The following is a 22,413-nucleotide window of genomic DNA, read 5'->3' as shown; positions in this document are numbered from 1 at the left end:
ACTTGGCGTGCCCGGGTCGCATTAAAACATATTGTCTTAAATTTATTTGTGTTGTTTCATATTATGTGAAAATTAGTTGCATCAACCATATAATAAAAATATTATTATATTGAATATTTATATATTATATTAAATTTTATTAAGTTTTATACAAATATATACAAATTTACTATTATAAATGCATTTCTATATTATCTATATATATTATCATTCACATTTATTATATTAAAATAATCAAAATAATGTACAAATTTATAAAATGTACACGTTTTAATGCGACCCGGGCCGCCAAGTTTTTATACCTTGCTTTGATGTAAGTGTGTCTTATGCGATTTAGAATTTATGAGAAATTTTCTTTCAATAATTATACTCCAAAGCCTTAGATGCGTATATTGTGCATTTAGTTACTTAGAAAATAACTAAATGCACAATATATTTATTTATATATTGCACAGTATATTTATTTAAAATGTTATTATTTAAATATAATATTTTTTCTCATAGCGCGTGTACTTGGCGCCTTTTCTTTACTTTTTTTTAAAAAAGTAATTTTTTTAAGGATATTATTGTTATACAATAGAAATATAAACACTTTATTCGCTTGTTCTAACAAGCATTTCTTAAATATTATTAAAATACTATATAATATTATATGATATAATAGATATATACCTTTCCTTTCCAATTATTTGTGACATTATTGTTAGATTTAACATTTAATATCAATTATGAATAAATGTGGTTTATCTTTAAAGTACTTTTTCCCATCTCCGTTAGTATATTATATTATAATATAATAACAACATTATATATAGGATGTGAAGACTGTCGCCGTGGTTGGTGGCCGCGGCAAGATTAAACAAAGCATCCCCCCCTCTTTCCTCTCCAACTCTTAGAAAAAATCATCCTAAGTTTTAAGTTTATGATAGAATATAACAAAGGAAAAATAGCAAACATTTAAAGGTGTTACGCAACATTAAACGGTAAATTATTAAACAATATTTTATCGAGCACACCTGGCCCGCTCACTCCGTCCTCGCGACGGCCCTGCACCCTCTTCAAGAAAGGTAGTATCAAATTTTAACAGTATACAGTGCTCGCGAAAACAAATCAAAAAATCTTAATAAACAATATTCCAGAAAACATTTATTTCTAAGTTATGATGTCCCATGAATGTGACATATCAAGTATTGACGTCATTTTCCGGTTTCATAAAACCTTACTTCAATCGTCCAATTGATCATTTTGTAATCAAAATTTATTGTTATTTTGAGTTTGAGACTCTTTAAATTCTTTCAAATGCACCATTTTATATGAATAACCAAAAGTAGATTCTGCTCAGTATCTGCTATCAATATGCCGTTAAATTGCGCGCAGATCCAGCTTGGTTTCTGCCGCCAATATATTGTCAGATTCTGTGAACAGGTTCTGCTGGCAGATTGTAAGTCTAATGCGAATATAACAAAGGTTAATTGCGAACAAGAACTGAGAGAATCTGTTGCCAATCTACTGGAATATTGCGCGCATTATATTTTGCTTACTTCATGAAGATGTCGTTTTTCAATTCTGATTTTTATAGGTTTAGCAAAATTTAGCAACAAGTTATAATATAAATCAATTTGATCTATCTGAATGCTCTCATCTATTTTAAATACGAATGTACGTACCAAAGTTGATAGAAAAACTTTCATTAAAATCATCGCATATTTCCCACCTGCAAAAGTTTGTCAATTATTATATGCAAATTAATTTTACTCTGCATGTTATGTAATTTGTTTATACTTACCTATACAATTTCTAGGTCCTAAACTAAACGGCATGTAAAACGAATCAGACTTTCCTATATCTTCAGGCAGGAATCTGTCCGGATCAAATACTAACGGATTGGGCCAGTGCTTTTCATTTCGATGTGCCGCCATTATTTGTATAACAACATCAGCACCTTTGGGTAAGATAATCTCTCCTGAAATACATATTTTTGCATTTAATATTATTAGAATACCAGCATGACAATTAACTCATAAATAAAGCAATAGGAATAGTACATATCGAGTTACGTTTTATTTATAGATGTTTGTTTAATTTACAGTACATAATTTCTTATTGAAAGATAAAGCTTTCTTAAATTTTTCTTCCTTAAACTTTAATAATTTTAAGAATTATTTCTTTTGTTTTTCTAAATAGCTTTAGTTTGAATAATTTTTTAACACACGATAAAATACAGCTTTTTTAAACAAGATTTTATAAAGTTAAATGAGGAAAGTTCCTATTTTGATGTCTATATCTTTGAATAATGTTCTCTCTCTTTCTCTCTCTCTCTCTCTCTCTCTCTCTCTCTCTCTCTCTTTCAATTTGTTCTGAATGATTTCATTTCTAATAATTTTTCAACACATGATAAAAACAGCTTTTTTAAACAAGATCTTTTAAATTTAAATGAGGAAGAATTCCTGTTTTGAGGTTTATATCTTTGAATATTGTTCTCTCTCTCTTTCTTTTTATAATTCATAAAGAAAATAAAATTCAAAAAAATTAAAGGTAGGCAAAGATATATATCGCTTTTAAAAATATTCAAATGCATCTATTATATTAATGATAATTTTGTAATATTTATCTCAATTTAAACAGAACAACATTATTGTTAAATAATGACTATATAATCTATTTACAACTATAAAATATATATATATATATATATATATATATATATATATATATACAATAATATATACATGTACGGATATATTAACGCTATATTTATATTTGTGAACAAACCTGTTTGATATTTGATGTTTATATCCTCAGATAGCTCTCGCGCAATTAATGGAGCAATAGGAAATAATCTCAGAGTTTCTTTAATGACATTTTCCAAGTAATTCATACGTTGTAAATCTTCATATTTTATTGGGGTAGATTTTGGAGTTTTCGTTCCGTAAATTTCCCGTAATTCTTTATATACTCTTTCCTGTTATAAAAATAAATAAAATGCTGAATTAAATATAATTACATGCAATATACATATATCATAAGATGCATCATATTCACTATATTTACAAAATTGTTTCATTTTGTTATCAAATTGTTGATGATGATAAATATAAAATAAATATTCTTGTATGGTTTCGTTAAAATGTTTAACTTAATTAAAAAAAAAAACAAAAAACAAAACTCAAAGTTATTATTAATTCCATTTGTTTCTCCTGTAAAAATTACATTCCATTCATTAAACTTATTTTGTTATTAATTTTTTAATAAACAATCAGCAACGGCTGAAACATTTTAAAAGTTATTCAGGATCGTGTTATTGATAATATAAATAAAGGTTATTAAAATTTGTAAGATTGTCTCTAAAGTGCATAAGTAAAACTTCCAAATAGATTTGCAATCACATAAACATATGCATAACAAAATTGATTGAATAAATAATATGTATAAGAAAATGGACCAATCAATTTCCTTATGCTTATGTTTATTCGATTATGCACAAATCCGTCTGAGTAGACTTTTATTCAATAAAGCTGAATTTGAGTAAGTTATTATTCGAATAATAGAATTTATTCAGAAATATATTTCTTAAATATTGATAAAAAAAAATATTTTTTATTTTTATCATAAAATTATATCATCTATAATGTTTTATTTTTTAAATAAACAAATAAATTGTTTTTGAATAAATTTAATATATATACATACATACTTGTATCTCTGGGAAATTTGCTAATATAAAGACGACAAAATTCAAAGTAATAGCGGTTGTTTCACTCGCCTAAAATATAAAAATTTTGATTTATTTATTCCTTTATATATAAACACATATATGTAGTCATATGCTATTATATGTAGAGATACTTTACATACCGCTAATAACATTAAAAGTATATTATTCTTAATTATTTTCGTGAAATCATCATATGTGTAATTTTCTCTACGAGACGATGCCATTAGAATATCGTAAAACGTTTCACCTATTTTATTTAAAAAACAAAAAAAAACGATAAATTAATATATGTTTGTTTAAATATATAAAATAGCATGAGTATGTTAAATACTTTCTCATTTTTATAATAATAAACTAGACTTTATATATTACTATTAGTTTACTGAACGCGCGCACCATCTATGTTATTTTTTATTTGTTATTAATACTACTGCATATAATTTTTAATCAATTGTAAAACTGAAAACTTATATACTGTTATCTCTATTAATTACAACATTAACGTAAACAAGTGTTCTTATCAATATCATAATTCACATCTGTTGCTATTATCATTAAAGTCTATAGACAATTTTAATATTTTTTGTAAAAAATTAAATTAATATTTTAATTTTATGAGTATGTATCACATATATAAATTTTAAATTAGTACATTTCTGCCAAACGTTTTTAATCTTTGTTTAAAAAAATATTATTATTGTCTCTTTTTTTCACGTTGCTAAGTAGTTTCCCCTACTTCATGAATAATTGTTATCGTGAAGATGGCATATTTGGACAACTCGCACAGCTTGACAATTCAATTATAATATATGTCTTAGAATAGTTAAGAAATAATTTATATTAATAAATTCAAGATTTTCAAAAACTTCAAGATTTTTTTAGACAAGTTTTCAAACCACTATTATAAATTTTACTATTTAAAAATAAATTAAACTGTTTAAAAAATTATTTAAAAATAACTATTTAAATACCTATTTAAAAAATAAATAATAAAAAATAACTATTTAAAAAATAAATTAAAAAAATATTTTATTTTCAGTAGATCGCAGACATAAGAAAACATTAATAAAGGAAACACTCGTGAAAAATAAGAAACATTTAACTTCTTGATAGCTCTTTTAAACAATATTTGTATAATATCCACTTTAAGATTATAATAACAGCATACTAAAGTTTATAATTAAAATTAAAAAATACATTTTGCGAGATGATTAAAAATGTCATTTAATTTTTTTATTCAATTTTAATGTTAAACAAACGTTTGATATAATCAACGGTTAATCAAAATATTCTCTACATATGAACAAAAAAACATCAGGGGAAATTTTTTAGAGATTATAAAGAGATTACTTTGCATATTTATTATATGACACGTGCATATAACTTGTATAATAACTTTGAATGCAAGAGTAATTATTACGTGACACTGCAATAAATGTAACATATTTTATCATAAATTTTTTGTTACTAATTTTGTTGTACTTTAAAATTGAATTAAATCATTTAATATACATCAACTTTATCGCAGTGCAATGTCATTACTCTTGCATGCAAAATTATTATGTAAAAAAATCATATGCACATGACATATAATCAATATATGCAATGAAGTTGATAATGTCTGAAATATTTCCATTGATTTTTTTTTTATTCATATATAGAGGATATTTTGATTATTAGTAATTATATCGCACTGCAATAAAATTATTGTATTTTGAATGATTTGATCCAATTTTAAAATACAAAAGAATTAATGACAAAAATCATGTTATATTTATTGCATATATTTCATGCAATTACTCTTGCAAAATTATTATATAAAGGAGTTATATGCACGTGCTGTATAATAAATATAAATAAACAATACACAAAGTACTTGATAATTTCTGAAAAATTTCCACTAATTTTTTTTTTTTTTTTATCGAATTTTTAACAGGCTTAATGGATAGCTTGAGTCTTAATTAGATAAGGAAAATGTTTTTATTTTTGCTATACTTGATCTATAATCAGAGATGTTATGATGCAAAGTTCCATATGTGAAAATTTTGTTTAAGAAACGTCCACGTTGTCATCAACAAATATGTTTATATATGTAAATGTATATAGTATAATATAAAATGTCCATTGGTTGCTTTCGATGAAAGATTGCGCTAGCATTGTTCTGAGTTATATTAGCAACGCTCTGCAATTAGCGATTGATTGAAAAATTACTACGGTAACCGTATCTAAATTAAAGGCCTATATTGGTGTACAAGGCTGAATTGAATCTGACTATAGTGGGTGTTCCTTTTCATTAGTCGAAACAAACTTTGGAAAAACATGGCAGAACCAACAGAAATTGTTAGGGAAAACAATAATTTAAAAAGAAATGAAATAAGAAAATTATATACAATTTATATTTATTTAAATAAAAATATTATAAATAGCTTGTACCTTTTTATAAATTTATATATTTATTTAAATAAGAAAATTACGAACAACTTGTATTTTTTTATAAATTCTTAAATTAAAGAATAAAAAAAGTTAAATCAAATAATAATAATATAACTATATTTAATATAATATTCTAAAATAATAATATACGATATTATAAAAAATATAAACTATATAATAAAACTTAAAACTTTGTAATTTTTTAATATTTAATTATAAAATGGCCATTGTTTTGCTATTGATTATATTGATTTGGTTATTCTGCTTTGGTACAGACAATCTTTATTCTATATGAAATATATCGTCTTATAATTTTCAAACCTGATTGGTGACAATTGTGAATAAGACTTGCATAAAAAATATTTTTTTAAACAACACATAATTGTTTTGCATTACACTCATTCATGTATACACTGTTGCCATGTTTTTCCAAAACTAATTAAGTGGCCAGATTCTACCTTTAAGGACTCTAGTATATATAAACGAGTGTAGTGCAATGCAGTTAAAATTATGTTGTATAAAAATGTTGATGTCTTATGTAAGTCTTATTAACAATTGTCATCAATCAAATTTGAAAATTATTAGATAATTTATTTCACATAGAATAAAATGTGCCAAAGGCCTACTAATAAAATTTATATAAAATAGCAAAACAATGGCCATGCAATATAAATTAAATTAAATAATGTTAAAAAGTTAAAAAGTTATAATATTGTTATATTATAATTAAAAATATTATTCTTAGAATATTATATTAAATGTAATTATATTATTATTATATTTAAGTTAATTTTTTTCTCTTTAATTTAAAAATTTATAAAAAAGTACGAGCTGTCCGTAATTTTCTAATTTATATACTTAATAATAAAACTACATGAATAACAAGGATTATTCATCAAAAAATATTAAAGTATAGATCGTAAATAATGATACATATTTCTGATACACTAATTTGTAATAATCCGTTATTTTTAAAGTAGATAAGAAATTTGAAGTATATAAATGTCTATAATAAGCAAAAAGAACTGTTGCATTTTGATGAAAAAAGAAAACAAAATATCCCTAAAAATATTAGCTTCTTAAAAAAAAGTACAAAAAAGGCGCCAAGTGCACGCGCTATGAGAAAAAATATATTTAAATAATAACATTTTAAATAAATATACTGTGCAATAGATAAATAAATATATTGTGCTTTTAGTTATTTTCTAAATAACTAAATGCACAATATACACATCTAAGGCTTTGGGATATAATTATTGAAAGAAAATTTCTCATAAATTCTAAATCGCATAAGACAAACTTACATCAAAGCAAGGTATAAAAACTTGGCGTGCCCGGGTCGCATTGAAACGTGTACATTTTATAAATTTGTACATTATTTTGATTATTTTAATATAATAAATGTGAATGATAATATATATAGATAATATAGAAATGCATTTATAATAGTAAATTTGTATATATTTGTATAAAACTTAATAAAATTTAATATAATATATAAATATTCAATATAATAATATTTTTATTATATGGTTGATGCAACTAATTTTCACATAATATGAAACAACACAAATAAATTTAAGACAATATGTTTTAATGCGACCCGGGCACGCCAAGTTTTTATACCTTGCTTTGATGTAAGTTTGTCTTATGCGATTTAGAATTTGAGAAAATTTCTTTCAATAATTATATCCCAAAGCCTTAGATGCGTATATTGTGCATTTAGTTATTTAGAAAATAACTTTTATTTTAGCTATAATATTAATTTAATTATAATGCGATTTATTAAATAATAATTTTTCTTAATATTAAAAACAATAAAATAAAAATATTTTTATAGCATAAATTTTTAGGCTTTTGGCGCATTTTTTTTACCTTTTTTCAAAAAAGGTAATTTTTTTAGGCATCATAATAACATAAAGAAACAAACAAGCAAATAAATTACTAAACTCACCTTTATTTCGAACAATAAGTTCACGTGCCTTATTAGCCTTTATTATCTGTAATAATAAATTATGTAAATATAAAAAGTACTACGCAAGCTAGGTGATTAATATTTGCATATATATTACATACCTCATCTATAAAATTGTGTATGAAGTTTACATCCCGAAGACATGTTTTTCCAGCAGAAGTTAAGTTAAATATAAAGTCAGAATATAAAAATATATTTTTTACTCTGCTTGTAATAATAAACTTGAGTCTGAAATATATTTTTAATAGTACATTTTAATATACATATATACAAAAATATATTTAATAATTAAGTTTTATCTATCTATTATCTAGTTACGTGCAATTAAAACAAAAGAATCTTATTTCATAATTTTTCTATATTTTAATATATATTCAATTGATACTATTGATTGAAAATTTAATTAATTTGACATAATTTGACATAAAATTTACAAAAAACAATATTCAATTAGCGATATTTTAAGAAAATTTTTATATGTTTTACACATATTTATTATGGTTTATACAATAATTATAAAATTATTTATTTAGTATTTAGTATTATAAGTAAACTACTTTACCTTGTCATTGTTTCGAGAAATTGGCTAATTTTTGATGAGTTTACTTTAACGTCCATCAACGCAACTTAACAGCGTCACATAGAAAACAAATTAATTATACAAAATAGAATTAATATTTGGCTTAATTATTGAGTTGTGTGTTATATATCTTATATGTATAATATATAAATGTATACATATATTCAAGAAAGAAGAAAAACACATCTTTATAATCGAACATGAAAATAGCAGTTGTTTGTGGCTATGCTTATCTTATAACTTTCTCCTTATTTATTTTATTGATCAATTTAATATTTACACAGTCAGTTAGGAAAAAAAGAGAGTTCTGTGAGGAGATTTTCTGTACATCATATAGATGCTGCTATTTGTTCGACTACTATAGAATCTTGTAATGTCAACTTTCAGAAATACGCTTATTTTTTTTTTCTTTTTGAATCCTTAACAGCCAGTTTGAAGTAAATTAGTATACAATTAAAATTTATTGCTTTTTTATATGTGTCAATGGAACAACAAGCAGTAATTATACACACCAAACTCTATACACACTTTTCACAATTTTAAATGTTTCTGTAGATGTTTTGTCATGTTTAATTATTAAAATGTCTTAGATAATGACTAATCAAAAATAAAAATTACTGCGTTTGTACTCTAAGTTTTAGAGAAAGAGAGAGAGAGAGAGAGAGAGAGAGAGAGAGAGAGAGAGAGAGAGAGAGAGAGAGAGGTTTGTGATTACAATCAAAATGAGTAAAATAAATTGATTATAATATTGTAAAATTATCATAAAATTTTATATAGCATTCCTTGTAATTTTATTTTTCATTTAATAACATTCTCAATATTATTAATTTGTACACTATAACCACAGTTCTCTCTTTTATTTCTTTTTCTCTGCCTTTCTTCATACATTTGCGTACTTTTTCTATTTTCTCTTACTAAACTTTTATTCTTTTAAATTTTGCAATGTCAAACATTTCTTGTAATTAATATTAATATATATGCTATAAGATAAATTATATGTATATATAAATAGGGTAAGTTATTTTAACTTACCACATGCAGTATCCAAAGTACACTTCGATGTATACTCAGAAAAGACAATCTCGTTGTTATTTAGTCTTACATTTTCTAATTCATTCGTTAATGATAAAGATTGTTCAACAAATATATCAAAAAATTTTAGTAAATTAGTTTTAGAGAAGATTGGCGAAATCAATTTTCGTTGTGCATACCAATCTAATCCTAAAATAATTATTATAGAAAGATAATAAAGAAAAACATAATATTAATAAGAAATGTTGCATTAAAAAAGTTATAGTATATTACAAAAATGGAAATAAAAGTATTGGATGATTAGAAATACAAGTTATATTATGAAAATACCGAGCAATTATTTATATATTTTGTGTAAATGTAATAATTACATTTTATTAATTTAATTTTGTTTTGAAAATCTTTCTTACCAAGAGCTGTGAGTATTCCCTCGCCCAATAATGGTTCGAAAAAATTGTATATTTTACTTTTGTTCAAGCAAATATTTTGATTATTTTTTAAGATTGTCTACAACATCATATAAAATTTATTTATATTTCTGTTAGATATTTGCTTCACGATTAAGTAATTTGAACATATTTGGAAAATTATATTGATTACATCAAAGATGTAAATTATAGTAGTTATTACAAAATTATTACATTTAAAAAAAAATAGAGTTTGACATAAATAGTAACATTATAGAATATGAATGACTATAAATTATTTTACTACCTTTATTTGATCTGATTCATTTACGAAAATGAATAATTTGTTACCCATCCAAATTTGGAATGGAGACGGATAATCTTCTGTCCATTTAGTAATAACATTCATTATTTCTGCGAAATGTTATATAACTTATTGTCTGAGATGTGATACATTTTATATTGCAATAATATTGTTAGCGAAAATAAATTTTTATTAAAATCTTTCTAAAATTTTTATGTGTGTTGCATTTTTTTATTATTATTCTATAAAATGAACATTAATTCTATTATTTTTTTTTTATTACCATCAAAGTTTCGCCGAAAAATATAGTAAGCGTTCCCAATAACCGGCCATGTTCTTGGACCAGACAACAGGTGGTTTATAGTTTTAGGTCGTTGGCGATAATTCAAATAGAAATAACTTATACAAATCAGAATGATTAACACAATAGTTATAGATATCATTGCACTGAATAATAACGGCGTAATAGTATTACGGCTTTATATTAATGTCACTAATGATCTGCGGATATTATTATTGTGTTAATGATTTTATTATACACATTTCCCTTTCACTTTAAAGATATTCGTTCCACGAGTGATTAAAATCCGTGGAAAATATCTGGGACATGCGCATTAACAAACTTTAGAGAACCTCAATAGCGTATAGTGTATAATGAAATAAAGGTAGCATTATATCCCTTACAGGACAAAAATAGATAATGTTGAAATAATATATACTTGATTTTTAAAATTTATTTTGTCTATCTTTAAAAAGATAACAGGATTTTCATATATCATTAGCATAAATATTAACAGAAACAAAAGAGTTTTTATTTAGGCTTTAAAAAATGCCCTATATCACATCTTAGTACGAGTCTACCGAGATCGTTCACATGGGGGCAGTGACGTCATTCACGCAGAAGGTTCTGCCAATGGGATAATTCCCAATGGCAGATTTCCCAATCAAATTGAATTTTCATCATAGTCCGCGATGTGCCTAGCCCCCACTATCGATACTTTCCTGCTGTTTCTTTTTACTCTTAGCACACTATTCTTTTTTCTTCGCAAACCTAGCAGTCGCATTGCGTTTTGAAATTCTTCTTACTCCGTGGACCCTTTGTCAACCAGCAGCGCGTGTCAGGAAATCGAACGTGTATCTTGAAACAAAATGCAAATTATAAAAGTGAACAGATTTATTAGATTTTGACACATGAAATCGTAGATGTAGTGAATTTGTTCACTTTTGTAATTTTCACATCGTTTTAAGATACAAAATCAATCCCGAGGTCGTGCAAGGCTCCTCTTGTCACATCATTTTTTTCTCACCGAAATCTCAACGCCTCAGCTCCTCCCAGCTCCCTTGAAAGACAAAATAGAAAGTCGTTTTTTCGTACATTTTATAATTATATTTAATATATGTATATATATATATATATATATATATATATGTATATATATATATGTATACAGGGTGTCCGACGTCAATCGCATCACCGGTCGTGTGCAGGTAGAGCAAGTAAAACTGAAGAGAAAAGTCTTGTATCACTTTGCTATTTTTCTAATAAATTTCGAGAAATTAATTAAAAAAGATCGAACAATTCGCGTGAGTATAAGCGCGCAATAAAAAAGGCACAATCCATTAATGTGTAGTTGCTAGGATGCGAGAATCCATTTGTTATGTATTGCTCGTATGTAACTGTTGTCATTTGTGCATCAGAGTGCTCCTCTCAAAATTTTGTCGCGCGTTTAGGGACCACAAACGTTTGGATTGTCTTTCGGCCGTCCTTCCTCGCCACGCGCTTATACTCACACGAATTGGTCGAATTTTTTAATTAATTTATCAGAAATTATATATATATATCAGTGAGGCGCTGTAACAATTGAGCGCTCACGCACACATGCCAGGCGCGCGGCTCATTGACGTGCGTCCAGCTAAAAGTCGGCTAGACTTTATTCTATAATCTCTCTTATTAAGCGTTATAGAAAAATGATACAGACTTTCCTCTTCAGTTTTATCTGCTCTACCTGCATACGACGGATGATGCGATTGACGTCAGACATCCTGTATATGTATATATATATATTTGAATGTATATATATATATATATATATATATATATATATATAGAGAGAGAGAGAGAGAGAGGAAAGTCTGTATCATTTTTTCTATAACGCTTAATAAGAGAGTTATAGAATGCGCCTGGCATGTGTGCGTGAGCGCTCAATTATATATATATATATATATATATATATATATATATATATATATATATATATATATAGTATATTGTCTTCTGTCTCCTTCGTTGATATATTCCTTATTAGTTTATTTAAATAATATAAAATAATGTATAATTAAATATAATTATATATATATATATATATATATATATATATATATATATATTATTTTTCAAAATAAATATTTTACGAGATATATATATATATATATATATATATATATATATATATATATATATCTCGTAAAATATTTATTTTTTGATTTTTACTTTGTTACATCCAGACGAGAAAGGATAAGTCAATGAAAAGGCGCAACTATTTTTTATTATCCCGAAGTTAAATGCCTTGTTGCGTTCAGAATCGGATTGAACAAACTTGCAGATCTGAAAAGATCGAGTCGCTATTACGCTGATTATTCGGACGTTTGTTGGGTGCTCTTTTTCCATAAGAGAATTTAATCTTTTTACACGGAAGTCGACTATGTGCGAATCTTCGAACTGGGAATAAGTGAGGATTAATGAATAGTTGTTATTTTAATTAATTCGAAAGTAATTTTATTTATATTAAAAAATAAATAAATTTGTAATTATATGTGTAAAATAAATAAAATATAACATTGAGAATTGAAATATCGGTATGTTTTGAGATTGTGTGCGTGTTGTATGTATGTATTTCCTCACGATTGTTACATAAAAAGACATTATTCAGAATGACGAAGGAAAAATTTTATCTTTAAAATTAAATCTCTGGACGGTTATTATACAATGTAAAAGTACATTTAATTATAGGATAAGGAAAATAAATTTAAAATCAAAATAATGAGTAATAAATGAATAAGTATATATATAAAAAATAAGAGTATAAAATTGATGTGTTAGATTAAAATTGTTTTAAAATTTTCTAAAATTTATTATCGAAACGGGCCAATGATCTAAATCTAAAAGAATAAAACATTTTGCGGAATTGATTCAAATAAGAAACAAGATAAAAAGATGGAAACGAAGAATTTTTTTGATTAGACTTTTTTAAATACTAATTTAAATTATTTTAAATAGTGATTTAAGAATGTTCTGTACAATAGTAGCAAAAAATTGTCAAAATTAAAAAGAAAACATGTTTCTTACGTTTATACTGTTTGAAAAATTAAAAAAACAAATTTGGTTTATGAAAAAAATTAAAGTATCGCAAAATAATATGGATTTTGACGTCTTCGTAAAAGAAAATAGTTGTAATTAATATTTTTCCTAATTTGTGGCAAAAACTTTTGATCCTGAATATTCTCTGAAATCAACTGCAACAAACAATGAAAAACGAGTAATTTGCAGAAAGAGAAAAAGAGACAGATAATATTTTTCTACAATTTTTAGTGAATAACTTTTAAACGAATTAGTGGGTCTAAATTAAGTTTTGCACAAATATTTATTAAAATTTCCTTAATATATGTGAAAATTTTTATTTCATTGGTAATATTTTTTCTTTGTCAAATTTGTCAATAAGTTCTACAATAGTCGATTTTCCATAAGAATCAATAGTAACTTTAAATTTAAATAACTTCCAAACCGTCAAGAGAATTGTGCTTAGTTTTTGCAGAAATATTCAAAAGAAATAGTAGAACAATCTATAATATTTTAATGCTTTTGTTAATATTTCGATAAATGTCACATACATCCTTAAAGGCGAAGGGATGACGAATTAGTGCAATGTTTCGCTTTATGTCTCATGTCGGTGGCCCGATTCGTGCTTGCAGATAGATTGCTCCGAATGATGCTAAATGAAGACATTGATTGCACAAATAATTAACTCGAGAATCGTGGTACAAAAGTACAGAGTAAAACTGCGAAAATAATTACGTGTGTAAGTGAGTGCTCGAGTGTTACATGTTACTTTTTTTACAATTCTTTTCCGAAAGCATATTTTAATTTTTCAAACTGGGTCTTCAAAAATTTAACCGAATCAGAATAGTGAAGCTTGTTTCGAAGGTTCCTTGAATATTAGCTTTGAATATTAGCAGCGGATTCTTGCATATACGACCTCATTAGAAAAGGCCTTACTCCTTGATGATTATTTTTCTGATGCAGCTTTATTTATTGAATATTTCGTTACAGTCTTCTCGTCACCTATTCATATTTATTTCGCCAGAAAATTCTGCTTTAAGGGATATCCACTATTTTTTATTTATTTCGAGAAGACCGGCGTTAGCTTCATCACCGATCTTCTCGCGTCTTTCTCATGAGTACTTATTGACAAAGTCTGACGAAGTCTGTTAAAGAACATGGCGCAAGACGTTCTATTTACCCAACAATATTTATTTTGGGAAAAAATTTCGGAATTTGGTTTTATCGCCAATCGACAATCGTTGGCGCAACTTCGCGGAAGAAGGAAATCATCAAGTTCGACAGGACTTAACACTTCAATACTTTTGTATACAAATAATAATAAGAGGAATCAATTGATGTAAAATAAACGCATAGTTGTTTTTAAGAAAAAATGTTTAGCTGCTCGTTGCAAATTTATATCGAATTACTTTGATGGAAAAAGCTCATGTGGCGCTAACGTCTTTCACATTGTTATTTGCATAAAACGCATTTCTTGTTTTGTTTATTTAATATTTATTCCTTTCAACCAGAAATCTCATTGTCTTATTTAAATATCATAGATTTTATGCAAACTTTTATATATACAGGGTGTTCCAGATCATTTGGGACAATACTCGTGTGCAGATAGAGCGGACCAAACTGAGCCAAAAAGTCTATCATTTTTTTTGTATAACGCATAATAATAGAATTATTATTGAATAAATTCTGGTCATACATCCTTGTATTTGTATCAAACAGCGCTACAACGTTTTTCTTATCAAAAATTTCATATTATTATAAAAAAATTGTGTGTCTTTTTGCTCGTTAATACAAATAGCTTTTAGAAGCTACCACTATGCTCACAATAGAATTCAGTTTGAACCATTTGATTTGATATATATTTATTATGATCTATCTCTTTTAGTTTAAAAGATAAAAGAGGGTGATCACTTTTAGTGGGACATCCTGTATATAATACTATATATACAAAAAAACATCATATAAATATTATTAGATTATTCTTCAATAAGTATATTACTAGACTGTTTTAATGTAGATCTAGTTTTTCAATTCTGATTTATAGATTCACCAAAATTTAGCATAAAGTCATGTAATTTCATTTCACTTATCTGAATGCTTTTATCTATTTTAAATACGAATGTTCGTACCAAAGTTGATAGAAAAACTTTCATTAAAATCATCGCATATTTCTCACCTGCAAAAGTTTGTCTATTATTATATGCAAATTAATTTTACGCTGCACGTTATGTAATTTGTTTACCCATTTACTTACCCATACAAATTCTAGATCCTAAACTAAACGGCATGTAAAACGAATCAGACTTTCTTATATTTTCAGGCAGGAATCTGTCCGGATCAAATACTAACGGATTGGGCCAATACTTTTCATTCCGTTGTGCCGTCATTATTTGTATAACAACATCAGCATCTTTGGGTAAGATATGTCTCCTGAAATACATATTTTTGCATTTTAATGTTATTACAATACCAGCATGATAATTAATAAAGCAATAGGAATAGTACATATCGAGTTACGTTTTATTCTTAGGCAAATGTTTATTTAATTTACAATACATTATTTCTTATTGAGAGATAAAGCTTTTTTAAATTTTTCTTCCTTAAACTTTAATAATTTTTTAACACATGATAAATTACAGCTTTTTTACAAGATTTTCTAAAATTAAATGAGGAAAAATTTCTGTTTTGATGTCTATATCTGAATATTGTTCTCTCTCTCTTTCTCTCTCTCTCTCTCTCTCTCTCTTCCAATTTCTTCTAAATGATTTCATTTCTAATAATTTTTCAACACATGATAAAATACAGCTTTTTTAAACAAGATTTTCTAAATTTAAATGATAAAGAATTATTGTTTTGATGTTTATCTTTGAATATTGTTCTATCTCTCTCTCTCCTTTTTTTTTATAATTCATAATGAAAATAAACTTCAAAAAAATTAAAGGTAGGCAAAGATACATATCGCTTCTAAAAATATTCAAATGCATCTATTATATCATCAGATTTAATAAGATAATATTGTATTTTATTTCAATTTAAACAGAAAAGCATTATTGTTAAATAATGACTATATAGTCTATTTACAGCTATAAAATATATATATATATACAATAATATATACATGCATAGATACATAGATTAACGCTATATTTATACTTGTAAACAAACCTGTTTGATATCTGATGTTTATATCCTCAGTTAGCTCTCGCGCAATTAGTGGACCAACAGGAAATAATCTCAGAGTTTCCTTAATGACATTTTCCAAGTAATTCATACGTTGTAAATCTTCATATTTTATTCGGGTAGATTTTGGGTAGTTTTGGTTCCGTAAATTTCCCGTAATTCTTTACATACTCTTTCCTGTTATAAAAATAAATAAAATGCTGAATTAAATATAATTACATGCAATATACATATATCATAAGATGGAATCATATTCATTATATTTACAAATTTGTTTCATTTTGTTATCAAATTGTTGATGATGATAAATATAAAATAAATATTCTTGTATGGTTTCGTTAAAATGTTTAACTTAATAAAAAAAAAAAAGAAAAACATAAAACGCAATGTTATTATTGAACCCATTTGTTTCTCCTGTAAAAATTACATTCCATTCATTAAATTTACTTTGTTATTAATTTTTTAATAAATAATCAGCAACGGCTAAAACTTTTTAAAAGTTGTTCAGGATCGTGTTATTGACAATATAAATAAAGATCATTGAAATTTATGAGATTGTCTCTAGAGTGCATAAGTAGAACTTCCAAGTAGATTTGCAAAATCATCACATAAACATGTGCATAACAAAATTGATTGAACCATAAATAAATGTATAAGAAAATGGACCAATCAATTTCCTTATGCTTATGTTTATTCGATTATGCACAAATCCGTCTGAGTAGACTTTTATTCAATAAAGCTGAATTTGAGTAAGTTATTATTCGAATAAAATAGCATGAATATGTTAATTACTTTCCCATTTTTATAATAATAAACTAGACTTTATATGTTATATATTACTAGTTTACTGTACGCGCGCACCATCTATGTTATTTTTTATTTGCTATTAATACTACTGCATATAATTTTTAATCAATTGTAAAATTGAAAACTTATATACTATTATCTCTATTAATTACATCCTTAACATAAGCAAGTGTTCTTATCAATATTATAATTCACATCTGTTACTACTATCATTAAAGTCTATAGACAATTTTAATATTTTTTTTTTTAAATTAAATTAACATTTTAATTTTAAGAGTATGTATCACATATGTTACGTAGACCGGTAGACTTCACGAATGTTCCTTTTTTTTATATATACTAATATATAAATTATTGCGTCCAAGAGACTGCATGATTGTTTTCTTTCATCGAAAATTCGTTAATGACATAAGATTTGTTAGTGACATAAATTACGTTCTAAGAAATGGTCTACGTCCGACAGAAAGAATAAACAGGCGAAGTCTGAAAAGCGACTGTGTAATCTCGTTGTCGAAAGTCAAATATAAAACAGATCCATAAATTTAAACATTATAACTCACTCTAAAGGCTCGGAATTTTTAAACAAAAAATACAGATAGTCAAGCACTAGAAATTTTAAACCATGACAAACAGACAGCGAGATACTCGAGCTCGAGTTCGGATATCAGACCTAAGAATTTTAAACTAAAAAATAATAAACAGAGCACAAAAATAATGATCCATTGATGATCCGGAGTTGAGACTCGCGACACTCGACGCCGCGCGCTCGATCGCCAGACCACCCGCTTATGTTATATGTTTATCATAAATTCCAAGTAAAATGTCAACTTAGGTGATTACTGCGAACTGAGCATGACTCAATCCGTAAAACGAAAGCCTCACCCTCACCCGATAGCAACTACTCTCCATTGGTCAAAACTCAACGAAGATCTTCACCAATACCTATGATCTAAGAATCTAGAGGAACGCCCTAGGAAAAATCGGAGGGCGTGATTAGAAACAACTATTCGTTAAAATAGATTAACAAACCAATGGAGAGGAGGAGCAAAAGGGTTTAATAAACGTCGGACAAGACCACGCGACGCTCTCTCTAACGTTCCAAAGTTATCAGTCTTTCGGGCAGTTTCCTTATACTCGGTCGAAAATATAGCGCGAAGAGTGCCGTGTCCTCGCGAAAAAGACTCTGCGACATATAATTACCTTAAGGACTCAAGACTTTTATCGTGAACCGATTCCTACCCTCAGTGTATTTCGAGTTAAGATTTTATAGTGCGTTTAGTGTTACAAAGACTGTCCGAACCAATCAACCTTATTGTGAACACTGTGGCAGTCAACCTCCACCCGACGAGCTCGAGAGCCAAGATCTACAGGGTCGATCACGTTATTTTATCATCGCACTCAACAAGTAGTAAGTGCTTAAATTCTTCAACTAATTAATCCAAAAATAATTCTTGGTTAACCATCCGACTAAACCTTACTCAAAATCTTATTATGTTGATTATTAACAATTTAGAATTATTTATTAAAAGTAAATTATTATTATTACATTTCTATTGTACTTCCCATACTTCCGAAACTCTTTATCAATCACTAAGGGTCGTCCGCGTTTTGTGGAGCTACCCGTGATTCTCTCACTCTTTCTCTCTCTGACTCTCTCACTCTCTTTATCCATCACTAAGGGTCGTCCGCGTTTTGCGGAGCTACCCGTGATTCTCTTACTTTCTCACTCTCTTTATAAGTCACCTAGGGTCGTCCGCGTTTTGCGGAGCTACCCGTGATTCTCTCCCTCTCTCACTCTCTTTTATACAGTTACTCAGGGTCGTCCGCGTTTTGCGGAGCTACCCGTGACTCTCTATTATCTCTCTCTCTATTATTCAGTTATCAAGGGTCGTCCGCGTTTTGCGGAGCTACCCGTGACTCTTTCTATATCTCTCTCTCATTATTCAGTTACTCAGGGTCGTCCGCGTTTTGCGGAGCTACCCGTGATTCTCTTACTTTCTCACTCTCTTTATAAGTCACCTAGGGTCGTCCGCATTTTGCGGAGCTACCCGTGATTCTCCTACTCTCTCACTCATTCTCTTTATAAGCCACCAAGGGTCGTCCGCGTTTTGCGGAGCTACCCGTGATTCTTTCCCTCTCTCACTCTCTTTTATACAGTTACTCAGGGTCGTCCGCGTTTTGCGGAGCTACCCGTGACTCTCTTATTATCTCTCTCTTATTATTCAGTTATCAAGGGTCGTCCGCGTTTTGCGGAGCTACCCGTGACTCTTTTATAATATCTCTCTCTCATTATTCAGTTACTCAGGGTCGTCCGTGTTTTGCGGAGCTACCCGTGACTCTCTCGCTCTCTCACTCTCTCTTTCTATTAACCACCAAATTTGTTGCAAACCTCCAAGAATTATTTCGGATTTATTTTTTGTTTTATATATATATATATATATATATATATATATCCCCAAACCGTTTTTTTTATTTTTATTTATTATTATATCCTCCTTCAGTGGAAGGAGCAAATAGGAAACGATCCTCCCGTGCGTCGGTGAAGCGTGCGCGTAACCGTCGAAATAGACGGCTTAGGAAGAGGTTGGCTCGGGCTCAGGCGGAAACTAATACCTTAGGCAATGTTAACATTAATATCAACACAAACATAGCCACTACCGACACTCCTCGCTCCCCAACCCCCTTTACTTCTCCTCCACCCCTCTCTACCCATTCAAGATCGGAGTCGCCCACCCCCTCGATCATTATTTTAGGTGACTCCCCCTATTCTTCCCCTCATCGCCCCCCTCACCAAGAAGACCTCCTCGAACTACGGGGTACTGACAGCGAACCAGAGATAATATCCACAGGGACCGAAGACTCGTCTCGGTCCGAACGAGAGCCGTCATCCCACTGGCCAAACCTTTCTGAGGACTACCTCTACTTCCGGACATTGGCCCAGTTCCCCCCGATATACGACCCACTTCCGGACGGAGCCATTTGCATAGGGCCCGGCCCGGTGGACCGCGAGGAATTGCTGACTGCACTGACGGAGGCCCTACCAGACACCGTAATCCTGTGGTTCGTCCCGGGGTCTCACTATCCTGTCGCTGTTCCTATAGAAGTCCTCTGGAGACAATTCCCCTGTATCCTAGAGGAGATCCCATAACACACACACACACACATATACAGACAAAGACACATAAATATTAAATAATAGTTAATAAGCGATATATACTAAACTAAATGTTTAACAAGATAAACTTAATAATTTGTTCCTTGCTCTTATTTTTCTTTTATTATGCAATAAATGCAAAAATTGATATGTAAATAATAATATTCTTTTTTTTTTGCTTAACCCTTTTCCTATCTCATATCCCGAGATCGCACAAGGTCCCGTCCCGGGTAATAAGGATTTAGTTCCTTTACCGAAAAGGGGACCATCGAACGAACGGCCTACTGACCGAGTAAAAGCGACCCTTCCGGTCGTTGACCTGTCGCAGGCCCAGGTCAATTCGTTCGTCTCCGAGACACTCGCTGTCTAGCGTTTGTCTAGCGGAGTTAAGTAGGTTACGCCCTCCCGCTGACTCTGACTCTAAAAGGTCTGGACGTAACAATATATTCAATTATGTAAAGCATAGTAAAAATTGTGCTCTACTCATAAATGTAGCTGCGCATGTGCGTATGATGTGTGCATAAGAGCATAGTATATGTTCGGGAGTCGACCTCGACGTGATCGCTCGAATCTTTTAGAGATAGACGCTCAGAGATGAGCGAGAAGCGACCGTGTAGCGCGAATCCAGCGAATAGATTCGCTGAAGGATAAGGAGTTTTTTGAAATAATATTTGCTTGAAGTGTATTTAACAATTATTTATTGATTAACAATGGGAGCGAGTGGGAGGGCACGAGAATGTTCGAGAATCCAGGTGTTTGTCACACGTTTTCATTATAAAGATCACGCGATCACGCACGGAGCGGATGACTATGATCGCGGTTTACTTTCGCTCGTGTTTTGATTCGATATTATCGAATCAACAGCTCGAATTTATCGGTGACGTTCACCGTTGAAAACGATTGGTTAATATTTAGATTTCTTAATATTTTAATTCTGAACAGTATACTTTCATTTAAAAAATATAAAAGAGTTATTCTTGTTTTAAGGATGACATATATCGAAATATTAACAAAAGCATTAAATTTCACAAATTATTCTATTATTTTTCTAAATATTTGTGCAAAAACTAAGCACAATTCTCTTAACGGTTTGGAAGTTATTTAAATTTAAAGTTACTATTGATTCTTATGGAAAATCGCCTATTATAGCACTTATTGATAAATTTGACAAAGAAAAAATATTAAATATGAAATAAAAATTCTCACATATATTAAGGAAATTCTAATAAATATTTGTGTAAAACTTGATTTAGATCTACTAATTTGTTTAAAACTAATTTGTTATTTACTAAAAATTGTAGAAAAATATTATCTGTCTCTTTTTCTCTTTCTGCAAATTACTCGTTTTTCATTGTTTTTTGCAATTGATTTCAGAGGATATTCAGGATCAAAAGTTTTTGCCATAAATTAGGAAAAATATTAATTACAACTATTTTCTTTTACGAAGACATCAAAATCCATATTATTTTATGATACTTTAATTTTTTTC

At 28.2% G+C, this 22,413-nt stretch overlaps 2 protein-coding genes and 1 long non-coding RNA gene across 4 annotated transcripts in view; 1 reads left to right on the top strand and 2 right to left on the bottom strand.

The window, feature by feature from the left end:
• Positions 1-1,938, top strand: part of LOC126851802 (uncharacterized) — a 36,713-nt gene extending 34,775 nt beyond the window's left edge. The window contains exons 2-3 of the long non-coding RNA XR_007687734.1: positions 1,426-1,659; positions 1,802-1,938. This is a non-coding gene — a long non-coding RNA (uncharacterized LOC126851802). The remainder of the gene's footprint in view (positions 1-1,425; positions 1,660-1,801) is intronic.
• Positions 1-22,413, bottom strand: part of LOC126851780 (cytochrome P450 4g15-like) — a 42,078-nt gene that overhangs the window by 12,395 nt on the left and 7,270 nt on the right. Inside the window, exon 1 of one of the 2 annotated variants that reach the window (XM_050596103.1) lies at positions 10,730-10,856. The exons of the other annotated variant lie outside the window; for it this stretch is intronic. The gene's annotated coding sequence lies outside the window, so the exon portion shown is untranslated. Of the gene's footprint in view, positions 1-10,729; positions 10,857-22,413 lie in introns of those variants that run through there. 2 annotated transcript variants of the gene reach the window in all.
• Positions 544-22,413, bottom strand: part of LOC126851779 (cytochrome P450 4C1-like) — a 421,874-nt gene continuing 400,004 nt past the window's right edge. Inside the window, exons 5-12 of the mRNA XM_050596097.1 lie at positions 8,686-8,749; positions 8,225-8,351; positions 8,103-8,148; positions 3,856-3,962; positions 3,695-3,763; positions 2,773-2,962; positions 1,787-1,963; positions 544-1,714 (exon numbers count right to left, since the gene is read on the bottom strand). Of these exons, the coding sequence (XP_050452054.1) occupies positions 1,527-1,714; positions 1,787-1,963; positions 2,773-2,962; positions 3,695-3,763; positions 3,856-3,962; positions 8,103-8,148; positions 8,225-8,351; positions 8,686-8,749 (968 nt within the window). The 3' untranslated portion in view covers positions 544-1,526. The remainder of the gene's footprint in view (positions 1,715-1,786; positions 1,964-2,772; positions 2,963-3,694; positions 3,764-3,855; positions 3,963-8,102; positions 8,149-8,224; positions 8,352-8,685; positions 8,750-22,413) is intronic.

The sequence above is a fragment of the Cataglyphis hispanica genome, chromosome 8, assembly GCF_021464435.1.
Source record: "Cataglyphis hispanica isolate Lineage 1 chromosome 8, ULB_Chis1_1.0, whole genome shotgun sequence".
Lineage (NCBI taxonomy): Eukaryota > Metazoa > Arthropoda > Insecta > Hymenoptera > Formicidae > Cataglyphis > Cataglyphis hispanica.
The sequence above is the reverse complement of the archived record's forward strand: the minus strand, read 5'-3'. Positions and strand labels throughout refer to the sequence as shown.